Source organism: Dinoponera quadriceps, unplaced genomic scaffold (genome assembly GCF_001313825.1).
Source record: "Dinoponera quadriceps isolate SergipeBrazil2010 unplaced genomic scaffold, ASM131382v1 scaffold1308, whole genome shotgun sequence".
NCBI classification, from domain to species: Eukaryota; Metazoa; Arthropoda; class Insecta; order Hymenoptera; family Formicidae; genus Dinoponera; species Dinoponera quadriceps.
Window position 1 is genome coordinate 2,993,963 of NW_014555613.1, and position 24,857 is coordinate 3,018,819.

Sequence of the window (24,857 nt, forward strand, 5' to 3'; positions counted from 1 at the left end):
TATATATATATATATATATATATATATATATGTATGTATGTATATTTGCACATAAGACATGTTATTGCCACTCTTATGAGAGATTCTCGTCTCTCGTAATTTACATCGTGCGACATTTCGCTGCCAGGGCACAAACTCGCAGAGACGTAGCGAAGAGTTTTATATAAGTTGAAGTTTCAATAAATACTTTGTAAAACTAAACGATTGTTTACGATTTATTAATCGCATTATCATCGTCGTTCGTCACACGGGTTAGTATAAAATACTGATAGAGTACAGCTGAGTGAAGATAAAAGATAATACTACATAAAATATTAATATATCGTCATATGGGCCGATGGTATTATCTGGCCTTCTTAAAGTCCATTAAAATATAGTAAAAACATCATCAACATGATTACAGTAGCATTTTTACACACGATATTCCGTTCGGAAGATATAAATATTTTCTAAAAAAGCACACATGTATAAACTTGAGTATATAAAGTTTAGAAGATTTCTTTGGTACGACGTACTGCTATTTCCCGTACGATTAAAATATGCGACAGAGAAAGTTACGGCTTAAAAAATCTGGAGTCGTATTACAGTTGTAACACAAATGCGCGGGCGAGATCGCAAAAAATTATAAAAAATATAAATATACACACACACACACAAAGTTCGTGGCTACAAGCCTATAAAATCAATCATTTTAAGCTTCCACAGTGCGGAGAAATACTTGATTCGGCTTCCGGGTTAGTGCGGCGTTCATTATCGATTTATTTCCGACGTTTCGTGAATATACTAATTCACTTCTGCAGGGAGAAGAACGATCTGAAGAAACTGCCTGGTATCAAACAAAATCAATCGATACGTAGCGATGCGACTCGTCGCCAGGAATAAGCGAACACGAGATATATAACCTTTACTTCAATTCATAGCAAAAGTCATAGTTTGGCGGAGGCTCAGGTATAGCGGGTGGATCCTGCGGAATGTCGATTCCTTCGGCGTCTAGAAGTCTCAGCTTAATATCCATCGATAAAAGAGTCTCCAGGTCATTTTGTGCCTCTTTACTCAGCATTGGGTTTCCTGCAGGAAGATAAGACAGAATATAAAGCATCGTTTCTGTGTATCGTCTGCTATTAGAAAGAAATATGTATTGAATCAGCAGCGTACCGAGTAAGGCGTTGATACCATCGGTCCAATAATCAAAGACCTGCTCGTCCGGCGCGACGAAATCGAGACTAGAAACTTCGACGGAATCCAAGGCCAAGGAGAACGCCAATTGGTGAGTAGTTTTCCGTCTTTGCAGGTCCTTCATGTGCGGACAGTCCCTGCCGATTATCAGCTGTCGAATCTCGACTACCGCCAATTTCGTAGGAAGATCGTCGATGGTTGGCACAGATTTCTCGTCGCAGTCTCCGTAATGGAACACTTTGTGATTTGGCGATAAGCGAACGTACCAGAACTTATCTTTGATTCTCTAAACGTGTCAAACGAGGCGTTTGTTAAGGGACAACCTACGCACATTTACGTATAACGTTTGGCGTATCTGATCAAAATATATCACATACTTGTCCTCTGGCACTGTACTTCATGAATCTGGTGCCCTGAACTAGAAAGCCTAATCGCTGTTGCTGAATTAACTCTGAGATTTCCGGAGTGATCTGCTCTCTGAGCTCAACGATCGGCCTCGCATGGCTCTCCCATTCTTCCCTACTTGTCCTTTCCTGCTGCCAAAGATTAGTGATCGTCGAATAAGTCAGCTGTTGCAACTTACTCTTGAACTTATCCAATCCAGTGGGCTTGCACTGAAGTGCCCTAGTGATTTGCTCGCGCACAACGGAGAAGACTTTAACGAAATCCTCCGTGGTAGCTCGCATCTCCTTCCATGTCTTATTCAGCAAAACTATGCACACGCAGTAGAATTCCTCGAAAGGATGATCGTGCGTAAAGAACATCGGATGATACGATTGGCCTTGTTCGCTGGGTGCTTCGCCAATACGCAACACCTAGAAAGATATACCCATCCATTTCAAGTATTTCATATTTTATTAAGAGAGACACCTGGTTTAGAGGGTCAAGGAAGTCAATTATTTTACATTTTCTTAAATAACTATTCATGAATATTTCCTGAAAATTTGAATGCAATTCCTTACAAATTCTCGAAGTTACAATGGTTCGAGCGATCTAGTTCCGAAGTCATTTTTATGAAGCATCCTTTTATGGATTCCAGGAATCACCGATTAAAAGAAACCTATTGTAAAAAAAAAAAAAAAAATTCCTAATTGAAAACTTTCAATGCGTTTTTCTCGTAATGTGATTTTTCAATTTTGCTAACAGTGTAAAAAGAAAATAGCTCGATAACTTGGGTTTCTGACATATAATTAATAGCAATGACTTTTTCCAAATAAAATTCATGAAAATCGTTGTTTTTGGCGCTCCAAACCAGGTAGTCCCCCTAACAAGTATGCAGTTTGCAGCGTTTGCCTCACCTCGCAAAGTAATTTAACAAGTTCTACGCTCGTCCTGCCAAAAGGACACTCGTGCTCGTCCGCTCGACACGAGTTCTCCAGAACGACTTTCGTATAGCCCTCCGTGTGATTACGCGCAAAGTATACCATACAGTCGAGCGCGAGCATACCCGGTGGTGTCTCGGTAAAGTCAAGAGCGGGATTAATGTCGAATTTGAATCCTAACTTTTTGTAATCCTTGGCAAACAATCCTTGTTTACGCGCGGTAATGTCTCCGCTAGTTGCACCCTCCGTGTCGAAAGCGATCCTTCGAAGTTCCTTGATTTTGTCGTGCGCGTCCTGATCCTGCGGGTCCATCTTCGTCATCATCCGTTGCTCCAGCAAACTCAACATCAACGTCTGCAGCACATACAACTGATGCGCCATTTCTGCGCCGACCTGTGAAAATTTGAATAAAAAAGCACACAATGTAGTTGTACTAATATCATCATAAATAATTATTACTGATAATTGACAATTATACCTGTCCAGTAGACTGTATGATGTTCGTCAAGAATACGTTTCTGACTTGTTTCGACTGCAACGTGGCGGCAACGGCACGCCTTTTGTACAGGTCAGCCTTCAAAAACAGGGCGTTTATAAGTGCCACCGTGTTCTGTTGAATTTGAGCATTCATGCACTGCAGGTACATCACAAGATTAGGAAAAGTCACTTCCTTCTCCACTTGTCCGTATTTCCCCGTCGAGTTCAGGACTATGTTTTCTAAAATACTTAGAGAAGCTTCTATTATACTGGTGTCCTGAGTTACCGATTGATTGTTCACATAACTCGCTACTTTATTGATGAATGGCGTTTCCAATATATCCCACGATACAATTCCATGGTCCATCAATTCCACAAACGACTGAAGGGAATATGCAAGTGCACTTCCTTTGTATTTTCCACCTTCCACCTGGAAATTTAATTTGCTATGTTATGTGAGAAATATCACTGATAACAATTTAATATCGTATCTTTGCGTAAAGTCTCATACTTGTGAAATGATTAATGCCAATCCTTTCTTGTTTATAAATTCTAAAGCAAATGTCATGTCTATGCTAAGCTTGCTAAGTTTTTGCAGAGCTACCACTTTCTCCTCCATTGCCCCGTTATTAAGCTTAGTCAATATATCATTCGCTGTTTTTGACGGTGAAAATTCCAATCTCAGAATACTGCCATTCTTCACTTCATTTCTGTTTTTCTCTGTGATATAATTCTGATTGTTACTATCTGAGAATTGCAACGAGTATGATTCTGCCTCGGACAAACCCCATCCATTGCACAACTCCTGAAATTAAGAAAATATATTAATTATCACAATACATCAAGTAACTCATTGTTCCTTTATTTCTAATAAAACTTGTATTGACACTGACACTGCGAGATTGCATGTATAAGCTTTATATGCGTTACTCTTATATGAATCACTAAAAAATATAAAAGAAACACGAATAAACTTAAACTTAACACTATTTCTTCTAGATTATGGATATCTCTTTTCTCGCGGAGAAACCTTGCGTACCTGAATAATCCCAGTCAGCGGTTGCTTCTGATTAAATTCAATGAGCTGAGGCACTTGCTCGGTCATCTGAACGGCGATTTTCACGATATTTGAATCCTTTTGGACCGGCATCTTGATCGTCTGCGTGTACATCAAGGGTGTGAGAACGATTCTCGTACGAGACTCGCGGCAACGATGTTCGGTGCACGCCGGTCCAGTTCACTCACGACGTTCACAAGATCGGGAGCTTTGATGCCTCTGTCATAATAATCTTGACGGCTACGCAGCTACAACGGTCACGTGATCGCTATAGGTTAGACTAGGCGAGTCCGCTTCCGTCTGTTGGCGGAAATGCACATGTGATATGATTGCGATACCGTGAGAAAATTTTACATTAACTTGTATAATGAATATAATTATTATTTTCCAAGAAAGGCTGGGATCAGTTATATATATACATGCTTTTTTTTGCGCGCAATACATGATTTTATTTTAATATAGATTGGATATAATTACAAACAGCACGTTTACAGTTAGATATACGATTGAATACTATAAAAATATATACGTATAACAATCTTCTATGTAAAGAATCAAATATTATGAGTTGTATTACGAACTTAAGTTTACGTAAGTCGTATTAACTATTAAGCTAATCGTGACTCTGAATTATTGATTTTTTTCTGCAATTTCTAGTTAATTTCTCCCCGTAAAAATGCACAATTGTCAAATGCATAATAATTTTTGAATTCTGTACAATTGAACATGAATATTAATTCCAAGATAAGTATTCAGTAGAAATGATTATTTTACTGGATTTTATTGATGTATAAAATAAGCTTAAAATCAATATGTAAAATGTCATTTCTTTTTAACAGGTATAGACTGATATAGATGTCATTATACCAGCTGAATAGGCAATATCGACTTGGATCATGTTAATACAACGATGCGCACGAGTAAGCACTCTTCAGAAAAGTTGACAACTTAAGAAACTTTGAACTGATACACATCCGACGTTAACGATATTAAGTCTCGCTGCGCTAGTTTCCATTGATTGTACAATAACTGAATTGATGATCGAATTATTAAAGATACAATCAAGAAATGCAATTTAAAACGCATGTATATTTTTTACCTCCTTTCAATAGATTTCTATTAATCGTGCAATTTTTATATGCAATTAAAAATATACTTTTGAAGGACCAACTTGTAGTTGCGAGTCCATTCTTGTACAGATAGGAAATTCATTTGGACTTAAAAATGCTTTGGAGTGCTAAAGGAAGACCACAATTGGTCCCTTTTTGCTTCTTATTCGTAACTATATTATGATCGTTAAGAAACTCTTCTATTTCTTCGCTATCGACTATTGAGACGTTTATAGAATGCTTTTTGGTAATGTCTTAAAGACATCTGATAAGATATCGTTAAGATATTATTATACGTATTGTGTGGGTAGCGTTGCAGCATATGATACACATGTTCGGATAATAATCTGCCCTTAATTACCAATGCTCGTGTTATCAGTTCCAGTCACGTTTCAATTTTTGTGCCGAGAATGTATTACGTCTATTAATTATACTCGCTATCATTTATACATCAATATCATTTATACATATTTTGAAAATCGAAACTTATAAAACGTTTGCATTGTCACAATGAATGGCGATAAGTTTACACACTAATTGCTTAACAATAATCATTATAACGTATTTCTCTTCCCTTGAAAATTAAAATTTCCAGTCCCATGGCACGCAGAGAACACCATCGCTCATAACTGAATAATAATGAGTAACCCAGAGCATAACGCCCTCCAGAGATGGTGCCAGGTCCTTCTTGTGCAAAAGTAATCGTTCGCAACATTGTATCATTAAGTCCGGCGTAATGCTATCGTCCTTATTGAGAGCAGCTAAACCTAGTTCCCTGATGGTCTTGCGATGAAGTTCCCGTTCTACGTGCTTTATGCTGAAATTGCATAATTATATAAGTAGTAATTTAGTCTACCTACATTACTCCATCTTCACAAACAATCATAAGTATACAAGATGCCCTATCATAAGAACACTTAAATATCTTAAAGGCCTAAATATGAGGACCATAAGAAAATTTTCCTTCCTTCGGTACTCCTCCTTCGAAACCATTCAAAAATAGTGCTCTAAGAATTTCTTGTATCGTTAAAAATAAAGAAAATATTTAGATGTTCTCTTTATGTTGTATTACCCTGTATATTTTTTTTTTTCATAGGAAACGTCTTACTTATTATAATGCTGTAATCTCTTTGTGGCTTCCTCTAAATTTTCAGTAACAAAATTCACTAAAAGGAAGCTTGGACACGATGATGGCACAATGAACTGCCCAGTCGGCGACAACATCAGAGGGCCCGCTTCACTGTAAGCAAATTGTCAGACACATTCACTTAGAGACGTCGCATACGCGAGATTCAAAAGCCACCTGCAAGCAACGATACAATGATACTAACGCTTCTATGACGATCTCGTAGGCCGATAAACTGGCCGGCCAAGAATTCGGGTATTTTCTCCTACCACGGTAATCCGAGAGCGTAGTCGTGAGCTGTCGGAGTTGTTGCTCATATTGGCCGACCATTACTTTAGGCATGAATTTCCTGCACATATAGAGTACCCTAAGCCTTACCATAACTCAAATAATATGATGTATTACGCACCGTCGACCGACTTTAATATCGAGGAGCACTTGGGACACTGCCTTCTCAAACGCTGGTAATTTCAACAACACAACGTCGTGCTTTCTTACGTTCTTTATTAGCTGCAGAAAAGAACGGACGGAAAAGTTCAATATGCAGGAGCGAAGTTCGCCAAGTCGTTACGAAGTGAACAATTCACAACTTACGTCGAGCCAATTGTGTCTGACTTCGCCGGAATTTAGCATAACGTTGCCCTCCAGACTGATGCCGGTGTCGTTTGCAAATACGAGGGTCCGATTCTTCAGCATCTCCATTGGTTCCGGATGGTGTTCGGCCAAAGCTTGGAAAGCCAGCAAACAGCCACGATAATGAGCGATGTTCCAGCCACAGTCCCATATGATATCCTTCAATCCCAAGTCATTGCATAGTACCTTTTGCAGTTTCTCCACCTCTTCTCTCATTGGTCTACATGCCTCCAGTTTAACGTGCACCTCGTTGATGTGCTTGTCCAAATATGCTCTGGTCATGTGATTATAGACACATAATAATGTTTTTCGATATCAAACTTACATCAGTAACATTGTACTCACTTCAATGTGTCTGGTTCTATATTAATCTTTTGTTTCATAATAATTGAGGCGTAAACAGGGTCATCCTCCAACTCAGAGAAGTCCAATCTCTCTCCAAAATGTGTATGTTGCCAGTATTTGGATTTGTACTTTGAAAGTGGAGGCTTTTGCTCCTGGATTTTGTCGATAAACGTGGTGGGTAGATCGCATGCTTTCAAGATAGACAGTATGGCTTGCCTCAGATCTCTTTCCTTCAGTTGTATCTTCACAAGCGTAAATTTACCGGCTCTCACTTCTTTCTCATCTTTCGAGCGCAAGTAAAAAGGCAAAATGGTCGGCCGTATGGGTTGCTTTTGTTGAAGTGTTTCTAAGATTGAGCTCAGTTGTTTCAAAGAGTTCTCATTTACTGTCTGTCATAAAGAGATTACGAATTAATAATGCATGCAATGTGTCTACATAAATAAAATAATCATCATGTTATTCACATCAACACAAATTACTTGAGTGCTAATAAAAATTTAATTAAATTATGCGAATATACAATATTATAAATATAAATATACAAAATTATAAATATAAATATACAATATACAGAAAGCATATTAATTTATTGCTTCAAGAATTTTTGCGGCAAATGACATTTCGTTTTCCATAATTCCATGATTTCCGTAATTAATTCGTCGTTTAGACGCCCGACGCGGAAGTGTCAAATTTCGAACTTGAGAGCATATGTGACACAGAATGTGCACGCGAGCTTTAAACCGATCCACGTGTTAATCACGTTCGCGCGCAGGGCCGCATGTCTTTACTCCATTCGTTTCCTTTATAGCGGATTCGAGCCATCGTGCATGCAATTATATTCTCCGCTGCACCGTAGCATTTCGCGCGGCCCTGCATAGGCGCAAACAACCATTTCAGTGACAAACAGTGTGAACAGACATCTGACGCGAAAGTGGTAGCAATGAAAATTTATTCTTATTCGAGTAGCCATGCGCACCTACACACACGCCGTTTGTGCGAATATCACGCGGTTTCGACGCAATCGTTTTTCTCATATCTAAAAATAATTTTGTACGTGTCGTTTCGGTTGCGATGTTAACTGTTAGTCACTTTGCTCCGTGCGTGATTGTCCCGCGCGCACTATCTACACCTTACACACTCGATAAAAGATAAAACAAGCGAAGCGAGGCTGCACTTTAAATATCTCTTAAAAAAAAATAAAATAAAACAAAGGGAGTGACTCACATGTGAACAAAGCAAACAGCACTGTCAGAAGACAGTAAGCTACAATGCGATCAAAAACAATAGATTCGCTCCTTCTTTTTCGTTCTCATCTTCGTATCTTCGAACCTTGTACGACAGAAAAGAGGGAAAGATTCCTTTACTCGAGCGAACGATACAAAAAGCGATAATATCTTAAATTTCTAAGAAGCAAAATCTTAAATTTCAAATAGAAAACGAGGCAGCCCGTCATATTGACAATATCTATTTAAAACGTCAGCACATGTGATTTAAAATAGCAACGCATCTGTCGTTGCCGAAGCAAACGTATACTTACTCTCTGCGTAGGATATTGGCCGAACAGATCGGGATGAACGGTGAAATAAAACGGCCTCAGCGCGGTGGAGACCTCGCCGGTACTTAGAGCTCTTACCGCGTCCCTCCTGCAAAAACTGTCAGAGAGAAAGAGAGAGAGAGCTGTCAGGAAGGGTTGCGATCGTCAAAACGAGAAGAGGATTGAAAAGACACTGGGGGATAACAAGAAGCACAACAAAGAGGAGGAGTTACCATCTTCCGAGCGAACAATACATCCTCACGGCTGTGTCACCGTCGTGGTCACAATTTCCATTTTATGCAGCAACGGGGTCGTCTCGCGTCGCCTCGCGTTATGTATCATTCGACTGCGATGATGCACCGTGACGTGCCGCTGAACACACAGCGCGAAAACAATGCACACACTGTGTTGCTAACTCCGGCTGACTGGCTTTACGCGTATGCGCTCGTCGCGAGAATAGCGCACTCGACGGCGATTCGAAGCAACCGTTCCGCGCGGTTACTCAACCGTAGGGTTGATAAGTCAGGTTGATATGACAGTAGAACAGGCGGTCCGTTCTTTTTAGTTGAACTGGCTGTATATTCACAAAACTCACACTCACTGAAGCGTGAGAATTTCGTACGTTCAACTGGTTTGTTTTTTTTAGCTAAACTGGTTGCACTAGTTTAAGAAATTTACATATGCGTTGAAACGTACGTATGAGATTCTTGTGCTTCAAGGAGAATTCATACCTCGACAGAAAAGCAGAGAGTAGGAAAGCAGCAGCCAATCAGGACTCGCGCTGGTAATAAATAATGGATAAAGCAGAAACTGTCGACTATCAGCGCGAGTTCTGATTGGCTGTTACTTTACTGTTTTCTGCTTTCCTCTCGGGGTGTGAATTCTTCCTCAGTGTGCGTGATTTTCTTGAATTAGTGCAGCCACTTCAGCTAAAAAGAACAGCCCGATAGTAATAGTGCTTTCGTTGTGAAACGCCGTCGGCGCCACCGAATAATTAGCGCTGATTGGTTGTCGAGATTTCGAATCCTTTTGGCTGTACTACACTGCTCTTTTTGTATATTTTCGGTCGAGGTGTGCTTTGGATTGTTACGTAAAAATAAATGTGAATAACAGCACAAATTAAAATTTACATTTGAGAAAAGTGACCGCACGCATATTAAAGTTTTTATCTCTTACGTCTTTCTGTAACAATTTGAATTGGCTGCAGATTTCTGATTGGCTGAACGGTCATTATTTGGACGAATAAATACGCATCGTTGCGTCATATCTTATATTCTAAACTCATGATCGTTGTTGATCGTGCTATTTCGTCAGACGTTGCTCCGGATCTCGTTGAATCGCGAGTAAATCCAAGTAAATTATGGCATCGATTGTTATACCGACAGCTTTGCGATTTAGTCGTATGACGATTGATAGTTTATATCAAATAAATAAATGTGGCCTAAACAAGTAAGCTATTATTTTTTATCGGTAGAAATGACAATGAACGCGCATTTCGAAACTGCATGTGACTCCGTTGAGGTTAATCGTTAGATAGTCATAAATATATTTTTTTGTTTCATCATAAAAAATACAATTCATGAATTAATATTAAAAATGATTTAATAATTTTCTTAGAATGTAAAAATTCTAGTTAGACTTAAGTATTTGTATAATTAGTCATAGTAAAAAAGCAAGATTCAAGAATTTGTCAATTAGACTGTGATTTGACAATACAACAAAATGATAAAAATGTATTAAAAGCGTCCATTTTTTTTCTCTCTAGTAGTGTATCTATAATTTCAATAGATATTAAGTTTTAATATTTATTCAAATGCTTTTAAACAGATGAAATGTAGAAAAAAACTGATTTAATATATAAAATATACATATATATATATGTAAAAATATATATTTTATCTATTTTTATATTTATATATCTTATCTTTTTTTTTTTTTAAGTTGGTAGAGTTGAAAAATATAATGGGTAAACAATTTTTTATGACATGACTAAATTATCAGACGTTTTATTCTATTATCCATGTTGCATTATAGATCGCCACGAGTATCCTCTGTTTTTCCTTGGAGAAGACAACATTATAGTACAATAACAGAAGAGAAAAAGCCAGATGCCGGAGAATCTCCAGTGCAAGAATCTATAGAAATTGAAAAGAAGCTGAAAACAGAAATAGAATTTATCAACAAGGAACTTACTGAACTTAAAGAATTTAAAGATACACTGGAGGATAAGTATAAGAGAGCATTGGCTGAAGGAGAAAACATCAGAGTTAGACTTACTAAACAGATCAACGATGCCAAACTATTTGGAATCCAAGGTTTCTGTAAAGATCTTTTAGATGTAGCTGATGTACTAGGAAAAGCTACCGAAAGTGTACCAAAGGATGAAATAACAGAGAAGAATCCACATTTGAAAAGTTTATATGAAGGGTTAATAATGACAGAAGCACAATTGCATAAAGTAAGATATATGCTTACTTCTTTTTGATACCAAAGGTACATATGATTGCGTTCATAAACACACAGCGCACACTAGTGCAACTGTTTGGAAAACTGGCTCAGGCTGTGTCCGAAAATATCATTTTTTGGTGTGCTTTTGCGACTTCATTAATTGAAGTCACGAGAACACACCAAAGAGTGATGTTTCAAAACAGTTGGTATCTGATAATGTGCATACTATCTATTTCTGAATGCAATTAATATAATCAATGAGATATAATAATATTAAATTTTCTTCGTAATATTTTAGGTTTTTAAGAAGCATGGCTTGATTTCATTAAATCCAATTAATGAAAAATTTGATCCTAATCAACATGAAGCACTATTTCAACAAGTAAGATTTATATTTTAGATAGAATACATCATCAATTATCTACATAATAATTGTTACTGTCAATATAAAATTTAATTTTTTTTATTTCAGGAGGTTGAAGGTAAGGATGCTGGGACAATTGTAGTTGTATCAAAAATAGGATACAAATTACATGAAAGGGTAGTAAGACCAGCATTGGTAGGTGTTGCTAAAGGATAAACTACCTAATACAAAAGTAAATAAAATATCTGATGTAAATTGTTAAATATAAGATCTAATATAGAGCAATGACGTATAAAATATGATTTTCCTTTAAATTCATTCATAAAGAAACATTTACTTTCATTTTATGGAAGTATAAAGTATGTAAGGGTTAGCATAAATAATGTATATACGTATTTTTATGTAAACTTTTTGTGTTTTTATGTTTGTATTGAAATACTTTTTCACATAGTTGACTTCTGACATGGATACAAATTTAATGAAAACCGATATACAAATATTAAGTTGTATAATCGTATAATTTATATAATGTTAAATATACACTGGTATTATATATACTCACATAACAGTGAATTTAAATTAGATCAGTTAATAGCATACATGATAAATTATCATAATATATTTTTGTACTTTTGGGATGGTATATTTTAACATCTTTCAAATACTTTATACAAATCAGGTAAACTGGCTATTTGTAATATTGTCGAATCGTGAGCGAAGTGTTTAGGAGGAAGTAGACTCTCTTTAATTGCAGGGTACAAGACATGTTCGGTTATATATTTCCAATCGTGCGTCTCGTCTTTGGGATTGATACAGCTGTAAAATTTTGCCGTTTCTCTACAAATATTTTGGAAGCACGGTTGTTCCTTTTTCCAATTAACTTCCGTTGCTAGTCGCATTATATATAATGGAATTTCTGCTTCATACGGAAAGTATTTATCTAAAATGTTGTAGCAACATTGTGAATATATATGTATATATAGTTTTCTTGGAAATCAGAACATGTATCCATCTAACAAATTGGATTATACTTACCTAGTAATATAGGCAACGATCTTAAGTTTCCAACTTTATCGGTAACGATCGAAAAATATTCATTCAACATATCTGCTTTTTCTAAAAGCAATTCTTTTACACTTTTTGCTAATTCTTCTTTTGGTCCATCTTCCTCCGACCATCCAGTGTCCCCTGAATCTAAAGCAATCATTGCTAGTTCAAACAATGATATCCGTTGCTTAAAAAAAAAAAAATGCATTTCAATATTAGTTAATAATAGAAGTGTTTTTTTTATGATTTTTTTAGATACGTACTGAAAACTTAAAAATGCCAAAATTCGCAAAGTCATAAAGCATAATTTCATAGAACAATTCTTCCCTAAAAAAAATATATTTAAAAAAATTAGTCATATATGATAGATTTATATGAATATATAATTTTATAGATTAAAATGCGAAATAATTTAATCTTACGCTAATTTCTTGGTATTGCAAATATACAAATTTACTCCACTCTGTATTAAAGCTGAAGTTTGATTAATGCATCCAACAAATGTTAAATTAGACAGGATTTCTCTCAGTCCCTCATGACATTCATCTTCAATTTCTTTTCGTAATTGCAAGATACTGGTTAATTTTACGTCGTGTCTAAAACTATTTATAGAATATGACTTAAATAGCCTTTCAGACTTCTCAGATTCATCAATATTATTGGAGATGCTCTCAGTTGGAGATGTATCTTGTGGCTGATTTACTCTAAATGCTGAACATTCACCTTCTTCTTTATTATCTGTATTTTCCGTAATTCTCTTCTCTTGTTCTTCTAAATTTTTCTTTCTGTCATTGGTATCTAAATTTCCAAAATACCGATATACTTGTTTACGAGCCTTATCGGCTATAGTGTCTACAGCTACATCATCTACAGAATTATTCGTTGTTTCATTTAAATCGGATAGAATTTCTGAAATATCCATAGCGTCCTCTGGACAAGTATTTTTCGATTCAATATTCTGTATAGTGGCACTCGGGTTGCAAGTATTTTGCGTTTCTGATTGAGTTATATTATCTATTATATCACACCAATTTGTTGTAGTTTGATTAAGTGGAGTCTTTTCAATATCTAAGGATGCAGAATTCTGTTCTGTAAAAGTCGAGTTTGAATTCGGCTCATCCTTTTTCTTTTGACACTTCTCATCGGCAAATAAATTTTCCTTCATAATGTTAGGTATATTAGTTTTTGGCGGAACTTCCGAATTAAGAGGTTGAAGTTCTAAATTATGTATTGATTTTTCTATGACAGAATCGTCACTTTTGCCATGTTTGAAGGCAGAATGTATGGTGAAATTAAATTTATCTAGCTTTTGGTCTGACGAATCTGTCCTAATCAGCTCTCTAGCATAAACTTTTTTCGATTTATCTGGATTTCCTTTGTTATATTCTGGTAATACTTCTTTTAGAACGTCTTTCGTGATGTCTGCTTTTGGTAATCTGGCTTGCAAATAAAATGTTTTGGATGCACTGCTACCGGTTAGTCTTTCGTCTAGAGCCAATTTGATCCTTTCGATTATCGCATCTTCATGAAGGAATCGGACTTCGTGTTTCGTTGGATGTACATTAACATCAATGTTCTGTGAATTGATTTCCAGAGATATATAACACCACGGATAGGCTTTTTTCGGGAGATAGACGGTATATACTTCTTCTAACATTTTACGGATAGCTAAAACAAACAAACATATATATAATTTTACACAAAAATAAATTAGAGTGAAATTGTCAGTATATATAACAAGAGACCTACAAGAAGAATCAACCAGACGATTATTAATAAATAGAAGCATCACCATCCGTTTGTTTGTGTGGTTTGGATTTGTTACTAAAGCATGCATTTTAAATCTATAAGTCTCATCGTTGAGCTCAATCTCCAATAATTCACGAGCAACTGGATTGCCATACAATATTCTTATGTTACTTTGCTTTGTTGAATTATGTGGTGTCCGAACCTGGATACATGTAAAATAATAATTATGTTATTCCAAAATATTCTACTTAGATGTCAAACGATGTATTTATCACTGTACATATAATTCATCTTACCTGTGGACTTGTCTCACCAAATTTCTTTAATGTAAATCCTACTGTTGGATTATGTACAGCATATCTCATTACTACTTCCGTAATCTTAGTGAATTCCTCTGATGAACTTGACAAAGCTTTCCTTCGAGTTGCTACATTATAAAACAAATTCTCTATTTTTATTATAGTACCTTGATTTCCAGCACATGGTGCTGGAGGTGCCTTTAACTTGCTGTTAAGATATGTTGCCCTGTAACATCGGGAACAAATACAATTTATCTATCAACAGTCAAAATCTATATGAAAAATAATGACAACATTTATAGCTGTCTTCCATATAGCATATTATTTACTAATTGAATTTACATACATATAAGCACACTTTTCATCTGCCGTCCTTGTTATAATACTGAGAAGAGCTACATGACTGATACTAGCTAGAGCTTCTCCTCGGAATCCAAATGTTGTCAGTGTACCAAGATCTTCAAACTTTTGCAATTTGCTTGTTGTAAATCTTTCACATACAATTTCCATGTCCTCTTTACGAATACCAGTCCCATTATCTTGTATCTGAAATTTATTTAGAATTACAAATGATTATTTTTAATAACTAGAGATATATTAGGTTAAAACATACCTGTAATAATTTTAAACCTCCTTCTTTTGCAGTAATTTGTATATTTGTGGCTTTGGCATCCAGACTAAAAGACATGAGTGGATTAAATATTTTAGGAATTTATATTACATTGACGACAGTACGATCTGTTTTCTAAATACTAACCTATTTTCTATTAATTCTTTCAATGCATTTGCTGGCCTTTGGATTACCTCTCCAGCTGCGATTCTATTCACCACAACTTCATCTAATTTTCTTATTTTTGCTGCTGTACACATATTGTGTGGAAGTCACTTTTGTAAATAATTGTTTTAAGAAAGAGAACCAGGATATATCTTGCCACTTGTTATTAGCATGTCACGACAGATGAATTCATGTAACTTGATTTCACACAATTCAGCAAAGTAATTTGACACATAAATTAATAATCTAATCAAGAAGTATAACTGTATAAAAAAAGTCTTATATTGAGTAAATTTATCGAGATTATATTCTTCGAGTTTAATATGTTACTTGTTGGCGCCAATATCTAAATAGCAGTGTCGTCAACATGCAAAAACAAATCATTTCTTACCGACGAATCGTCACTGTTTTATCTCCATGCATTATGAACATTCAACTTACAAGCGTTTTGTATAGATGGCAATGAACTAAAAATTAGATGTATTATGTATCGCAACGACCATTTTTGCCGTGCATTCAGTAACGTTGTTGCTTAAATTAGAATCGCTCGAAATATCTTACAACGATCTCGAAATAGATAGATTATATAGTTTCGCAATTACAGTTTCGCAATCCGTAACGAACAATTCCATCTTGACCTGTTAAATGTTTCGAAATTCGGCATACTTTGTCCGATATGTAAATTTCATTCTTTGATTCAAAGATATCGTATTAATCACCATAAGTAACCTAAAAACTTTCTTGTAGCAGCAATAGGAAGAATGATGAAAACATAATGGGTTAATTAGCTGCTGGGTGAGTTAATAATAATTGAATCTTCATTTACATACACACACACACATATTTTTTTATTCAACTACCATCACGAAGCGAATTACTCATCGCCAAAATAAGTGACTGGGATAGCGAAGGGAATTTGTTTCTGAATCGGTTGAACTTCTGAGTCACGATCTTCGATCATCTCTATTTTAAGCTCTATTAATTTTTTCCCATTTAGAGCTATGTACTTGTGACTCACTTGGAACGAGAAAAATCGCGAAAATGCAATTAATGCCAGTACGTTATTCTAGAAAATTTGCGAAACTTCGAGACATCGTCGCGCGTTTTCTAGAACTCCGGAGATTCTTTTCGTTTCTGCGCAAGCGCAATCGGTCCGGCTTGAACTGCGCGTTCCTCCGTACTCTTACCAGTTCTAACAAGTGCACGAATAATTGCATCACGCATAAATCTAATCAATGCATTTATATTGAATGAATTTCTTTGCTTCGTTGGTGTACTACATTATCTCGTCGAAACGAAACGTGATTCGCGCATGCCTAATTATAGTCGCAGTTCGTTCAGCGTATAACGCGTTCTCGAATTTTCGGGAACGTTCGTGTCCACCTCTCTCTCTCTCTCTCTCTGTGTCCTTTTCTACTTCGTGTGTCGCTCGATGTATTCGTGTATCCTCCTTCTCTCTCCTGTGCGTCCACCAATGGGAACTCTGATAAGCTTCTCCTATTGGTCATCCGCGGAAGTTTCTCGAAGCGCGCGAATCGGTATTAAAAGCGCGGCACGAAGTGTCGTTCTCAGTCTCATAAAGAATTACGAACGTGCAGTGTGCATACGCAGCGGTAACTCGCGAATACAATCTTTGAAGTATAGAATTGAACGCTAGGTGAGTGTTAATTGTCTCATATTCGCGTGGTCATCTCCGATCAGAGATTTTGCTGTGAAATAATAGTGTATCGTAGCGACTTGCTCATTTTCTGGAAAGTGGTTGCGTCACATCGATCGCTTACATCTTGTCGATTTTACGGATGGTGAATTTTTCGTTGCTTTGATGTTGTCAAAGGGTTTCTTTACTTTAACAAAGTTAATTCCTATAATAAATTGTTGTGCACGAGTTGTTACGCGAATGCTCAATGAATAAACAATAATACAGTAATATTTAACAGTAAAGATAGTGTTTGGGTTGAACTTATAAGTGTCAAAAATTACAGATTCCGTGTATTCACCATATTTTTTTCGGGACAATCGAATATCATTATTTATTTATAGAAGGATTCCCTTTGGTGTATCGATTACAAATAAAAATTCAATACATAATTTTTGAGAGTAAAAAGAAGGAAAATATACAAAAATTTACATTAAAAAGATAAATTTAAAAAGATAAATTTAAAAAAATAAATAATTTTTTATAATAGTCTTGTATAAAAAAAATGTGAAATATTTTTAATGTCATGTGTCTATAGAGATGTATCTATAATTAGTATCAGAGGAAGGGTTCAGCATGAGTCAACTTTTTGTGAAACCTAACGACATGTTTATTGCGTCGCATTATTTCGAGCGTGGAACACGCGACAAATCGAGTAGCTTTCGAGGTCGATCGAAACTGCATGATACGTCGTTCGGGAAACCGCGGCTCAACAACATTGTTGCTCGGTCGCGACAAGTACATGCATCTTACATTGCATTATCGTTGGTTTTCAGTGTCTGGTTACACCGAAGTTGCTGAGAGAACAAGGATATCACAATGTCGAAAGCGCCAGCAGTAGGAATCGACTTGGGCACCACGTATTCCTGCGTGGGTGTTTTCCAGCATGGCAAAGTTGAGATCATCGCCAACGATCAAGGCAATCGGACCACACCAAGCTACGTTGCATTCACGGACACCGAAAGGCTGATCGGCGATGCAGCGAAGAATCAGGTTGCTATGAATCCCAGCAACACCATCTTTGGTGAGTGAAGTTTTCATGCTTACAATGTGATTTTTCATTATATTAGATGAAGAAAGATGAAAGAAAGAATTAAACGTTTTTATATATTTGATATTATTTTGCAATTATTTAGAGTTATTTCCAAATTATTGGATAAATGGATAATTATATTTTTATTATCGTTGATTCTATTGCACATATCAATTAAAATCGTTAAATTATATATTGTATTTTTAAATATAAACTTTTACACGTTAAATTAGATGTCAAACTGTATTTATATAATTGCAAAATATGCATGTAACATATTTTGCGACTGAAAACTATATTTTTTTTATTAAAAAGCTTCAAACTTTATACTTTTTTTATATTTAAAATAGAACGGCCATTGAACAATATATTCAAAATTGAAATATTGGACGCAAAATAACATTTAAATTGAACCTGTCATTTTTCTATGTTTTGTGGCTGAACTTGAAACTATATTGTACTCTGTGCAGCTTGATTGCGTTTTACTGCATCAGTGACCTTGCACAATGCGCATGCGTCTGTATAGTACTCATTCATGGACTGTGCATTCCTATTTCTCTCCCCTCGGTCCTCCTTGAGCGCCCACCATAATTCTTCACATTGTAGCCGAGCGTTCTGCCGTTTACACGTCGCAATTTTACGTAATTCTAATTTGCACCAACGCCAAACGGTGTTGCCGATTCACGTTGGCCTGAAATCAAATGACGCAAGTGATATCCTTCGCTATAAATGCTGCACACTTATTTAATATTTATTACATAATAAAAACCAATATACAAATGCGAGTATTACGTTTATCACATTCAGTGACAACAACATTTTGATCTTCTAAATTTATTTTGCATTTATTTTTGCAATTATTGAAATTTATGGTAAGTAAATTACTTAACAATCTTAAATAGAAAAAATATACAATTTTTTTTTATAAAACTGTATCAAGGATATTGTCAAGTATTGAATATTTCTACTTCGCGACTTGGTTACTCGGCGATTCAAAACATATTGCTGCCATCCTACTCACAATCCGATCCATCATCCTAAAGGACCCTCTTCTTCGTTCACCTGCACGATACGTCTTAGAACATAGACTTGGAAGCAGTCTCTAACTTTTGGTAATTCTTATTCCTTGAAGATGCAAAGCGTTTGATCGGCCGCCGATTCGAGGATGCGACGGTACAGAGCGATATGAAGCATTGGCCTTTCACAGTGGTCAATCAGGGCGGCAAACCTAAGATCAAGGTTTCTTACAAGGGTGAGACAAAGACCTTCTTCCCCGAGGAAGTGTCCTCCATGGTATTGACGAAGATGAAGGAAACGGCGGAGGCATATCTGGGCCAAACTGTAACGAACGCCGTTATTACTGTACCGGCTTACTTCAATGACTCGCAGAGGCAAGCGACAAAGGACGCCGGCGCTATCGCTGGTCTGAACGTTCTCAGGATAATAAACGAGCCCACGGCGGCTGCGATAGCGTACGGTCTCGATAAGAAAGCTTTGGGCGAGAAGAATGTGCTGATCTTCGATCTGGGTGGCGGTACCTTCGACGTGTCGATCTTGACGATCGAGGACGGCATCTTCGAGGTGAAATCCACAGCCGGCGACACTCATCTTGGTGGCGAGGACTTCGACAATCGAATGGTCAACCATTTCGTTCAGGAGTTCAAGAGGAAGTACAAGAAGGATCTGGGTACCAACAAGAGGGCTCTGAGACGTCTGAGGACCGCTTGCGAGAGAGCGAAGAGAACGTTGAGCTCATCGACACAAGCGAGCATTGAGATTGACTCGCTATTCGAGGGCATCGACTTCTACACGTCGATCACCAGGGCCAGGTTCGAGGAACTCTGCGCCGATCTGTTCAGGAGCACTCTTGAGCCCGTGGAGAAGGCATTGAGGGACGCGAAGATGGACAAGGCTCAGGTTCACAGCATAGTCCTAGTCGGTGGGTCCACGAGGATACCAAAGATTCAGAAGCTGCTACAAGACTTCTTCAACGGCAAGGAGTTGAACAAGTCTATCAATCCGGATGAGGCCGTCGCTTACGGCGCAGCGGTTCAAGCGGCCATCCTGCACGGCGACAAGTCCGAGGAAGTGCAAGATCTGCTTCTATTGGACGTGACTCCATTGTCACTGGGTATCGAGACCGCTGGCGGTGTCATGACCACTTTGATCAAGAGGAATACCACGATACCTACGAAGCAGACTCAAACATTTACTACGTACTCGGACAATCAACCGGGAGTACTTATTCAAGTTTATGAAGGAGAGAGAGCGATGACTAAAGATAATAACATTCTTGGCAAATTCGAACTTACGGGAATTCCACCTGGGCCCAGAGGCGTACCACAGATTGAAGTTACCTTCGATATCGATGCCAATGGTATGTGTTCAACATATTTTGCATAATAATATATTATTTATTTCATATATATATATATAAGTATACATTCGTTTTTTTAATTGAGAATTTCATTTGTCAATGTTTTCTATAATTTATCCCCCTGTAATTCGTTTTTTAGGCATTTTGAACGTTTCTGCTGTTGAGAAGTCTACGGGTAAGGAAAATAAGATTACGATCACCAATGACAAGGGTCGTTTATCGAAGGAGGATATCGAAAGGATGGTGAACGAGGCCGAAAAGTATCGATCTGAGGACGAACAGCAGAGAGAAAGAATCTCCGCTAAAAACTCTCTCGAGTCGTACTGTTTCAACATGAAGAGCACGATGGAGGACGAGAAAGTTAAGGACAAGATCGACGCGTCCGATAAGGAGAAAGTTATTTCCAAGTGCAACGAAGTCATCTCGTGGTTGGACGCCAATCAATTAGCGGAGAAGGAAGAGTTCCTCGACAAGCAGAAGGAACTGGAGGCTATTTGCAGCCCTATCGTCACAAAGCTTTATCAAGGAGCACCTGGCGCTGGTGGAGCAGGACCCAATCCTGGTGCCGGTGGTGCTGGACCAACTATCGAAGAAGTCGATTAAATCGGCTAATTCGTTCTTCCTCTCGCACAGCTTGGACAACGCCAAATATCGTTTTTACTTTACACTGGCCGCATTGTTACTTGATTTTTACATATTTATTTTCATTTATTTCACGTAAAAACATCGTGTTTTATTATTTTCTGAAATCCATCCATATGTTATTAATGTTATCATTATATTATTATTTTTGTTATATTATTAGTTTTTGTTATAATAAATATTTATAATTACATAATTGATGTTGTTCGATTTAACTGTTGCTTCGTTTGTGAGAATTTTTCTTCACGTTTTTTTTACTGAATTATATTTCACTTCAGATTTTCTGGTCGATAAAATTGAACGAGGATTATTAAGTATGTAGTGATCACACCGACGAACTGAAAAGAAATTTACTTTACCAGATTGCTATAATTATCCTACAAATAAATAATTATATACTCACACCACTGAGTAAAGCATTGTTCATTTCGAAAAAGTCGCAGGCGGTAAATGCCACTCGATGCTGTTGCAGTTGAATCGAAAAATCGTTGATCTCGTTTCTCACGCAGTCTCGGTCCAAGTTTTTGCGCAGGAGGCTCTCCATGACCATGTAGTTTAGATTGTAAGCGTTATTCTGATTAGAATTTCGTTCGCTATCCTGCCTTTCCAGTGATCGTGGCACTTCTACATTCGGTTGATTGCAGCTTATGCTGTTTGTTTTTTTGAGACTCGTAGGTCTGCAATTCAGTATGATTGCGTACATAATTAATCCAGTTCTGTAGGATTCTTGGGATGCGAGTGTAGAGATCCAACACATCATGCCGAACTTCGCGGCGTATAAGATCCAAAGGATATTATTTATTAACATGAATCCGTAGTTTTTCTCGACAACACTCATGTAGACCCTAAATAACGTGGCTACGACCATGGTAAAGCAGTTTGCTGAGCAAAGGAGAAGGTGAAAACCGTGAATCTCGTTTATCATGACAACCAGATTACAAATTCCTGCGTAATAAGAAAAGACAAATTTGCAATTGAAAAGCTTACCTAATACTTACTGATATAATTATTATAAATAAACAATATAATTATACAATTGTTAAATTTATATTTAGATTGACTACTTTCATAAATTATATAAATATACAAATTACATTTTTAATTTTATATTAATGATACTACATATATATACATGGAATAAATGCTGTTAAATTAATCAAATTTCCAACAGCAGCGCAATTGGAGTAAATTTCCTCGACTCAATAGCAAATATCATTAAAGCTATATTTTGTATTGTTTCCATAATTGAAGTATTAGTTTCAATAATATCGCTATTAAATCAAGAAAATGTATTCGCGTGCTGTTAGAAATTCTATTGATTCGACAACATTTTTTCCTGTGTATTATTGAATTGAACCATCAAATGATGAAATGATACTTATACACCATATACAATCGATTGAAAATATTTTATGTAAAATGCTTACCAGTGTGCAATTCTCTAATACGCCTGATCTTGATCGCGACCCACGATATATCCAGTCGTTCGTTCAACTGCTCGATCAGCTCGTTTATTGTGCGAAATCTGTGGTAGAGCACGTAGACGATAACGTCGAAGACGAAGCTGTTGATCAACGACTGAGCGATCGTATAGTAGAGCAGCAAATCGGACGCGAAGATATCTTCAGGAAGTGTGAAGTAATAATATAGACCGTGTATAATCATGGACAAAGGACCGAAAGTTAATGTTGCGAGAATAGCCAGCACCTCGGCTTTTCTTATAGGTCGATCGTTTATGAGCATCTCTCTTCTGATTTTCTGATCGAGGATCTTTATTTTGCTCATCAGCTCTGACCACTTGTCGTAGTGGCGGATGCCGTGATAGACGTAGTAATACGCCGACACGTAGCACACTACTTTGTTCATGTAATACATGATCTTGAATATGTCGCTCTTGAAGACACCACTGAAAGTGAAGAAATCTATCGCGCCGTACGCGACGATCACCGAACAGATTCCGAAGTGAATGACACGTAGAACTATTGTAACAGCTTTGGGACACTTTCGCGGTCGTGCGACACCGACGCCCAAAAACCAGGAAGCGTACGTTATTGGGCGTAAGACGTGCTCGATCGAGGGAGAATTATCTTCCACTTGTACGTTAATTTCTTCTTCCATTTTCTCTTCAACTTTCCTTACTATTAATCGATATCGAGTTAGTATGGTTGCGAATAGTTAAGTTCGGACCACATCTGTGGTAGAAGTATTTCCAGCGGCGAAGCGTTGAGGCTTTTCTGAAAGCAACGCAGGACTCTGACGGGTATAGTTCGTTCTCTCTGGCGATTCTAGGTATGAAAGTAAAGAACGTGATGTATTGCTAGTGCAAAATTAACGAAGCTCGCACTGCTCGCTGTTAGCTGCTCCTCGTAACGCGGTTTTAGTAAATTAAATCGATCTAAGCGGGCAGAGAGAGAGAGAGAAACAACTTCCGCGTTTAATAATGCACCAAGTTTTGTATAATGGAAACGATAGCTTCTCGTAATTCTTTTCCTCCGAGCGACATAATATCTAGGCTACAATTAATATAGCAAATGTATGTATAAAGCATATTAATAAAGTAAAATCAGTAATAAAGTTACAACATTTTAAATCTCACAGCCAACATATTTATAAAATATTCATTTCTTGGTTAAATTTGTGATTTCTGCAATGATTTGTTGCACTTCACCTTCTTCGACGAATGTGTCATAAAAATAATTTTGTTATGATTCATTTATTAATTTTGACTTATGAATTATTGAGTCTCAAGAACCGGTGTTTTGTTACATGAATTAAAATTAACTTTTTCACCGTTAACACGTAAGATATAACAAGAAAGAATGACGTTTACACGTCTGTGTACACTTATATCGAAAAACGAGCTTTATTTGGCCCAACGACTATATTACAATCGTATGGTACAGTAAACATTTAAAATCGGGGTAAAACGATAACGTTGTACATCGACTTTTTATAAATCAGGCGGCAAGTCGAGTTGAGTATTTCGGAGAGATGAGGGTTGTACATGTATGTACGTATGTATGTGTTTGTTTGTGCATGCTGTTTGTTTGTTTGTCTGTCTGTTTGTTTGTGTGTGTGTGTGTGAGATAACTCTTATATTTTTCTTTTTATCTCCTTAATAATAATAGACCGATCGACTATGATCGAGCCTAATAAAACCAGGTGCGATCGTTGCCGAACACGTACGCATGAATATTTTACATCTGTGTCAAGTATACGTGGATCTGCATGTAAGTACGTATGTCTATGCAGCCCGTTCACGCTATTTGCAGCTTTCGTAAGTGTAAGAACATCTTGGAGTTTAATGCTCGTCGTCCTTTTTTCATTTTTCTAATTATTTACTCGGGAAAGGCAGCGTAAATTATTCGAACACGAGAATGTCGATATACGTCATTTTGTTATAATAATACGATATATTTCCTTTTACCTTCTCTTTTATTCTCTGATATCTCATTCTTTCGATCATAAATTACGAATTTATGATCGCACCATGTGATTAATGTTCTTAACGACTTGTGTTGCTACGTTTTACACTTGCGAATCTAGCTTGAGACCGCGGATTACATTTTGAAGGCTCGTGACGCAATTCCAAAACGCGATGATTAATGTTTTAAACGCGTGTCTGTGGAAAATAACGTTCACGTAATA

General features: G+C 36.9%; 6 protein-coding genes across 9 annotated transcripts; 2 read left to right on the forward strand and 4 right to left on the reverse strand.

Annotated features, from left to right (window-relative positions):
* Positions 1-26: 26 nt before the first annotated feature.
* Positions 27-4,303, reverse strand: LOC106744882 (engulfment and cell motility protein 1). The gene is made up of 7 exons (XM_014620005.1): positions 4,015-4,303; positions 3,487-3,780; positions 2,977-3,405; positions 2,475-2,891; positions 1,554-1,991; positions 1,156-1,462; positions 27-1,068 (listed from the first exon to the last, which is right to left on the reverse strand). The coding sequence occupies exons 1-7, from the start codon at positions 4,144-4,146 to the stop codon at positions 905-907; spliced, it is 2,181 nt and encodes a 726-aa protein (XP_014475491.1). The 5' UTR covers positions 4,147-4,303; the 3' UTR covers positions 27-904.
* Positions 4,304-5,581: 1,278 nt separating this feature from the next.
* LOC106744883 (T-cell activation inhibitor, mitochondrial) lies at positions 5,582-9,220 on the reverse strand. 3 transcript variants are annotated; one of them, XM_014620007.1, is made up of 8 exons: positions 9,013-9,220; positions 8,783-8,888; positions 7,246-7,634; positions 6,862-7,174; positions 6,677-6,777; positions 6,473-6,634; positions 6,250-6,381; positions 5,582-5,958 (listed from the first exon to the last, which is right to left on the reverse strand). In XM_014620007.1, the coding sequence occupies exons 1-8, from the start codon at positions 9,033-9,035 to the stop codon at positions 5,724-5,726; spliced, it is 1,461 nt and encodes a 486-aa protein (XP_014475493.1). In that variant the 5' UTR covers positions 9,036-9,220; the 3' UTR covers positions 5,582-5,723. The 3 variants fall into 3 exon arrangements, with proteins under 3 accessions (XP_014475493.1, XP_014475494.1, XP_014475492.1); XM_014620008.1 differs by having other exon boundaries at positions 6,473-6,616; positions 8,783-8,897; XM_014620006.1 differs by having other exon boundaries at positions 8,783-8,897.
* An 805-nt stretch (positions 9,221-10,025) lies between these two features.
* Positions 10,026-11,893, forward strand: LOC106744870 (grpE protein homolog, mitochondrial). The gene is made up of 4 exons (XM_014619984.1): positions 10,026-10,228; positions 10,814-11,237; positions 11,526-11,609; positions 11,700-11,893. The coding sequence occupies exons 1-4, from the start codon at positions 10,140-10,142 to the stop codon at positions 11,805-11,807; spliced, it is 705 nt and encodes a 234-aa protein (XP_014475470.1). The 5' UTR covers positions 10,026-10,139; the 3' UTR covers positions 11,808-11,893.
* A 328-nt stretch (positions 11,894-12,221) lies between these two features.
* LOC106744868 (DNA mismatch repair protein Mlh1) lies at positions 12,222-15,841 on the reverse strand. 2 transcript variants are annotated; one of them, XM_014619980.1, is made up of 9 exons: positions 15,444-15,836; positions 15,300-15,363; positions 15,033-15,232; positions 14,684-14,912; positions 14,388-14,589; positions 13,061-14,306; positions 12,902-12,965; positions 12,627-12,825; positions 12,222-12,531 (listed from the first exon to the last, which is right to left on the reverse strand). In XM_014619980.1, exons 1-9 carry the CDS (start codon positions 15,554-15,556, stop codon positions 12,239-12,241), a joined length of 2,610 nt encoding a protein of 869 aa, XP_014475466.1. In that variant the 5' UTR covers positions 15,557-15,836; the 3' UTR covers positions 12,222-12,238. The 2 variants fall into 2 exon arrangements, with proteins under 2 accessions (XP_014475466.1, XP_014475467.1); XM_014619981.1 differs by having other exon boundaries at positions 12,491-12,785; positions 15,444-15,841.
* A 1,178-nt stretch (positions 15,842-17,019) lies between these two features.
* On the forward strand, positions 17,020-21,613 carry LOC106744869 (heat shock 70 kDa protein cognate 4). Its single transcript, XM_014619983.1, has 4 exons — positions 17,020-17,118; positions 17,934-18,181; positions 19,323-20,567; positions 20,707-21,613. The coding sequence occupies exons 2-4, from the start codon at positions 17,977-17,979 to the stop codon at positions 21,168-21,170; spliced, it is 1,914 nt and encodes a 637-aa protein (XP_014475469.1). The 5' UTR covers positions 17,020-17,118; positions 17,934-17,976; the 3' UTR covers positions 21,171-21,613.
* On the reverse strand, positions 21,479-23,778 carry LOC106744871. Its single transcript, XM_014619985.1, has 3 exons — positions 22,637-23,778; positions 21,613-22,154; positions 21,479-21,547 (listed from the first exon to the last, which is right to left on the reverse strand). Exons 1-3 carry the CDS (start codon positions 23,325-23,327, stop codon positions 21,479-21,481), a joined length of 1,302 nt encoding a protein of 433 aa, XP_014475471.1. The 5' UTR covers positions 23,328-23,778.
* Between the last annotated feature and the right edge of the window lie 1,079 nt (positions 23,779-24,857).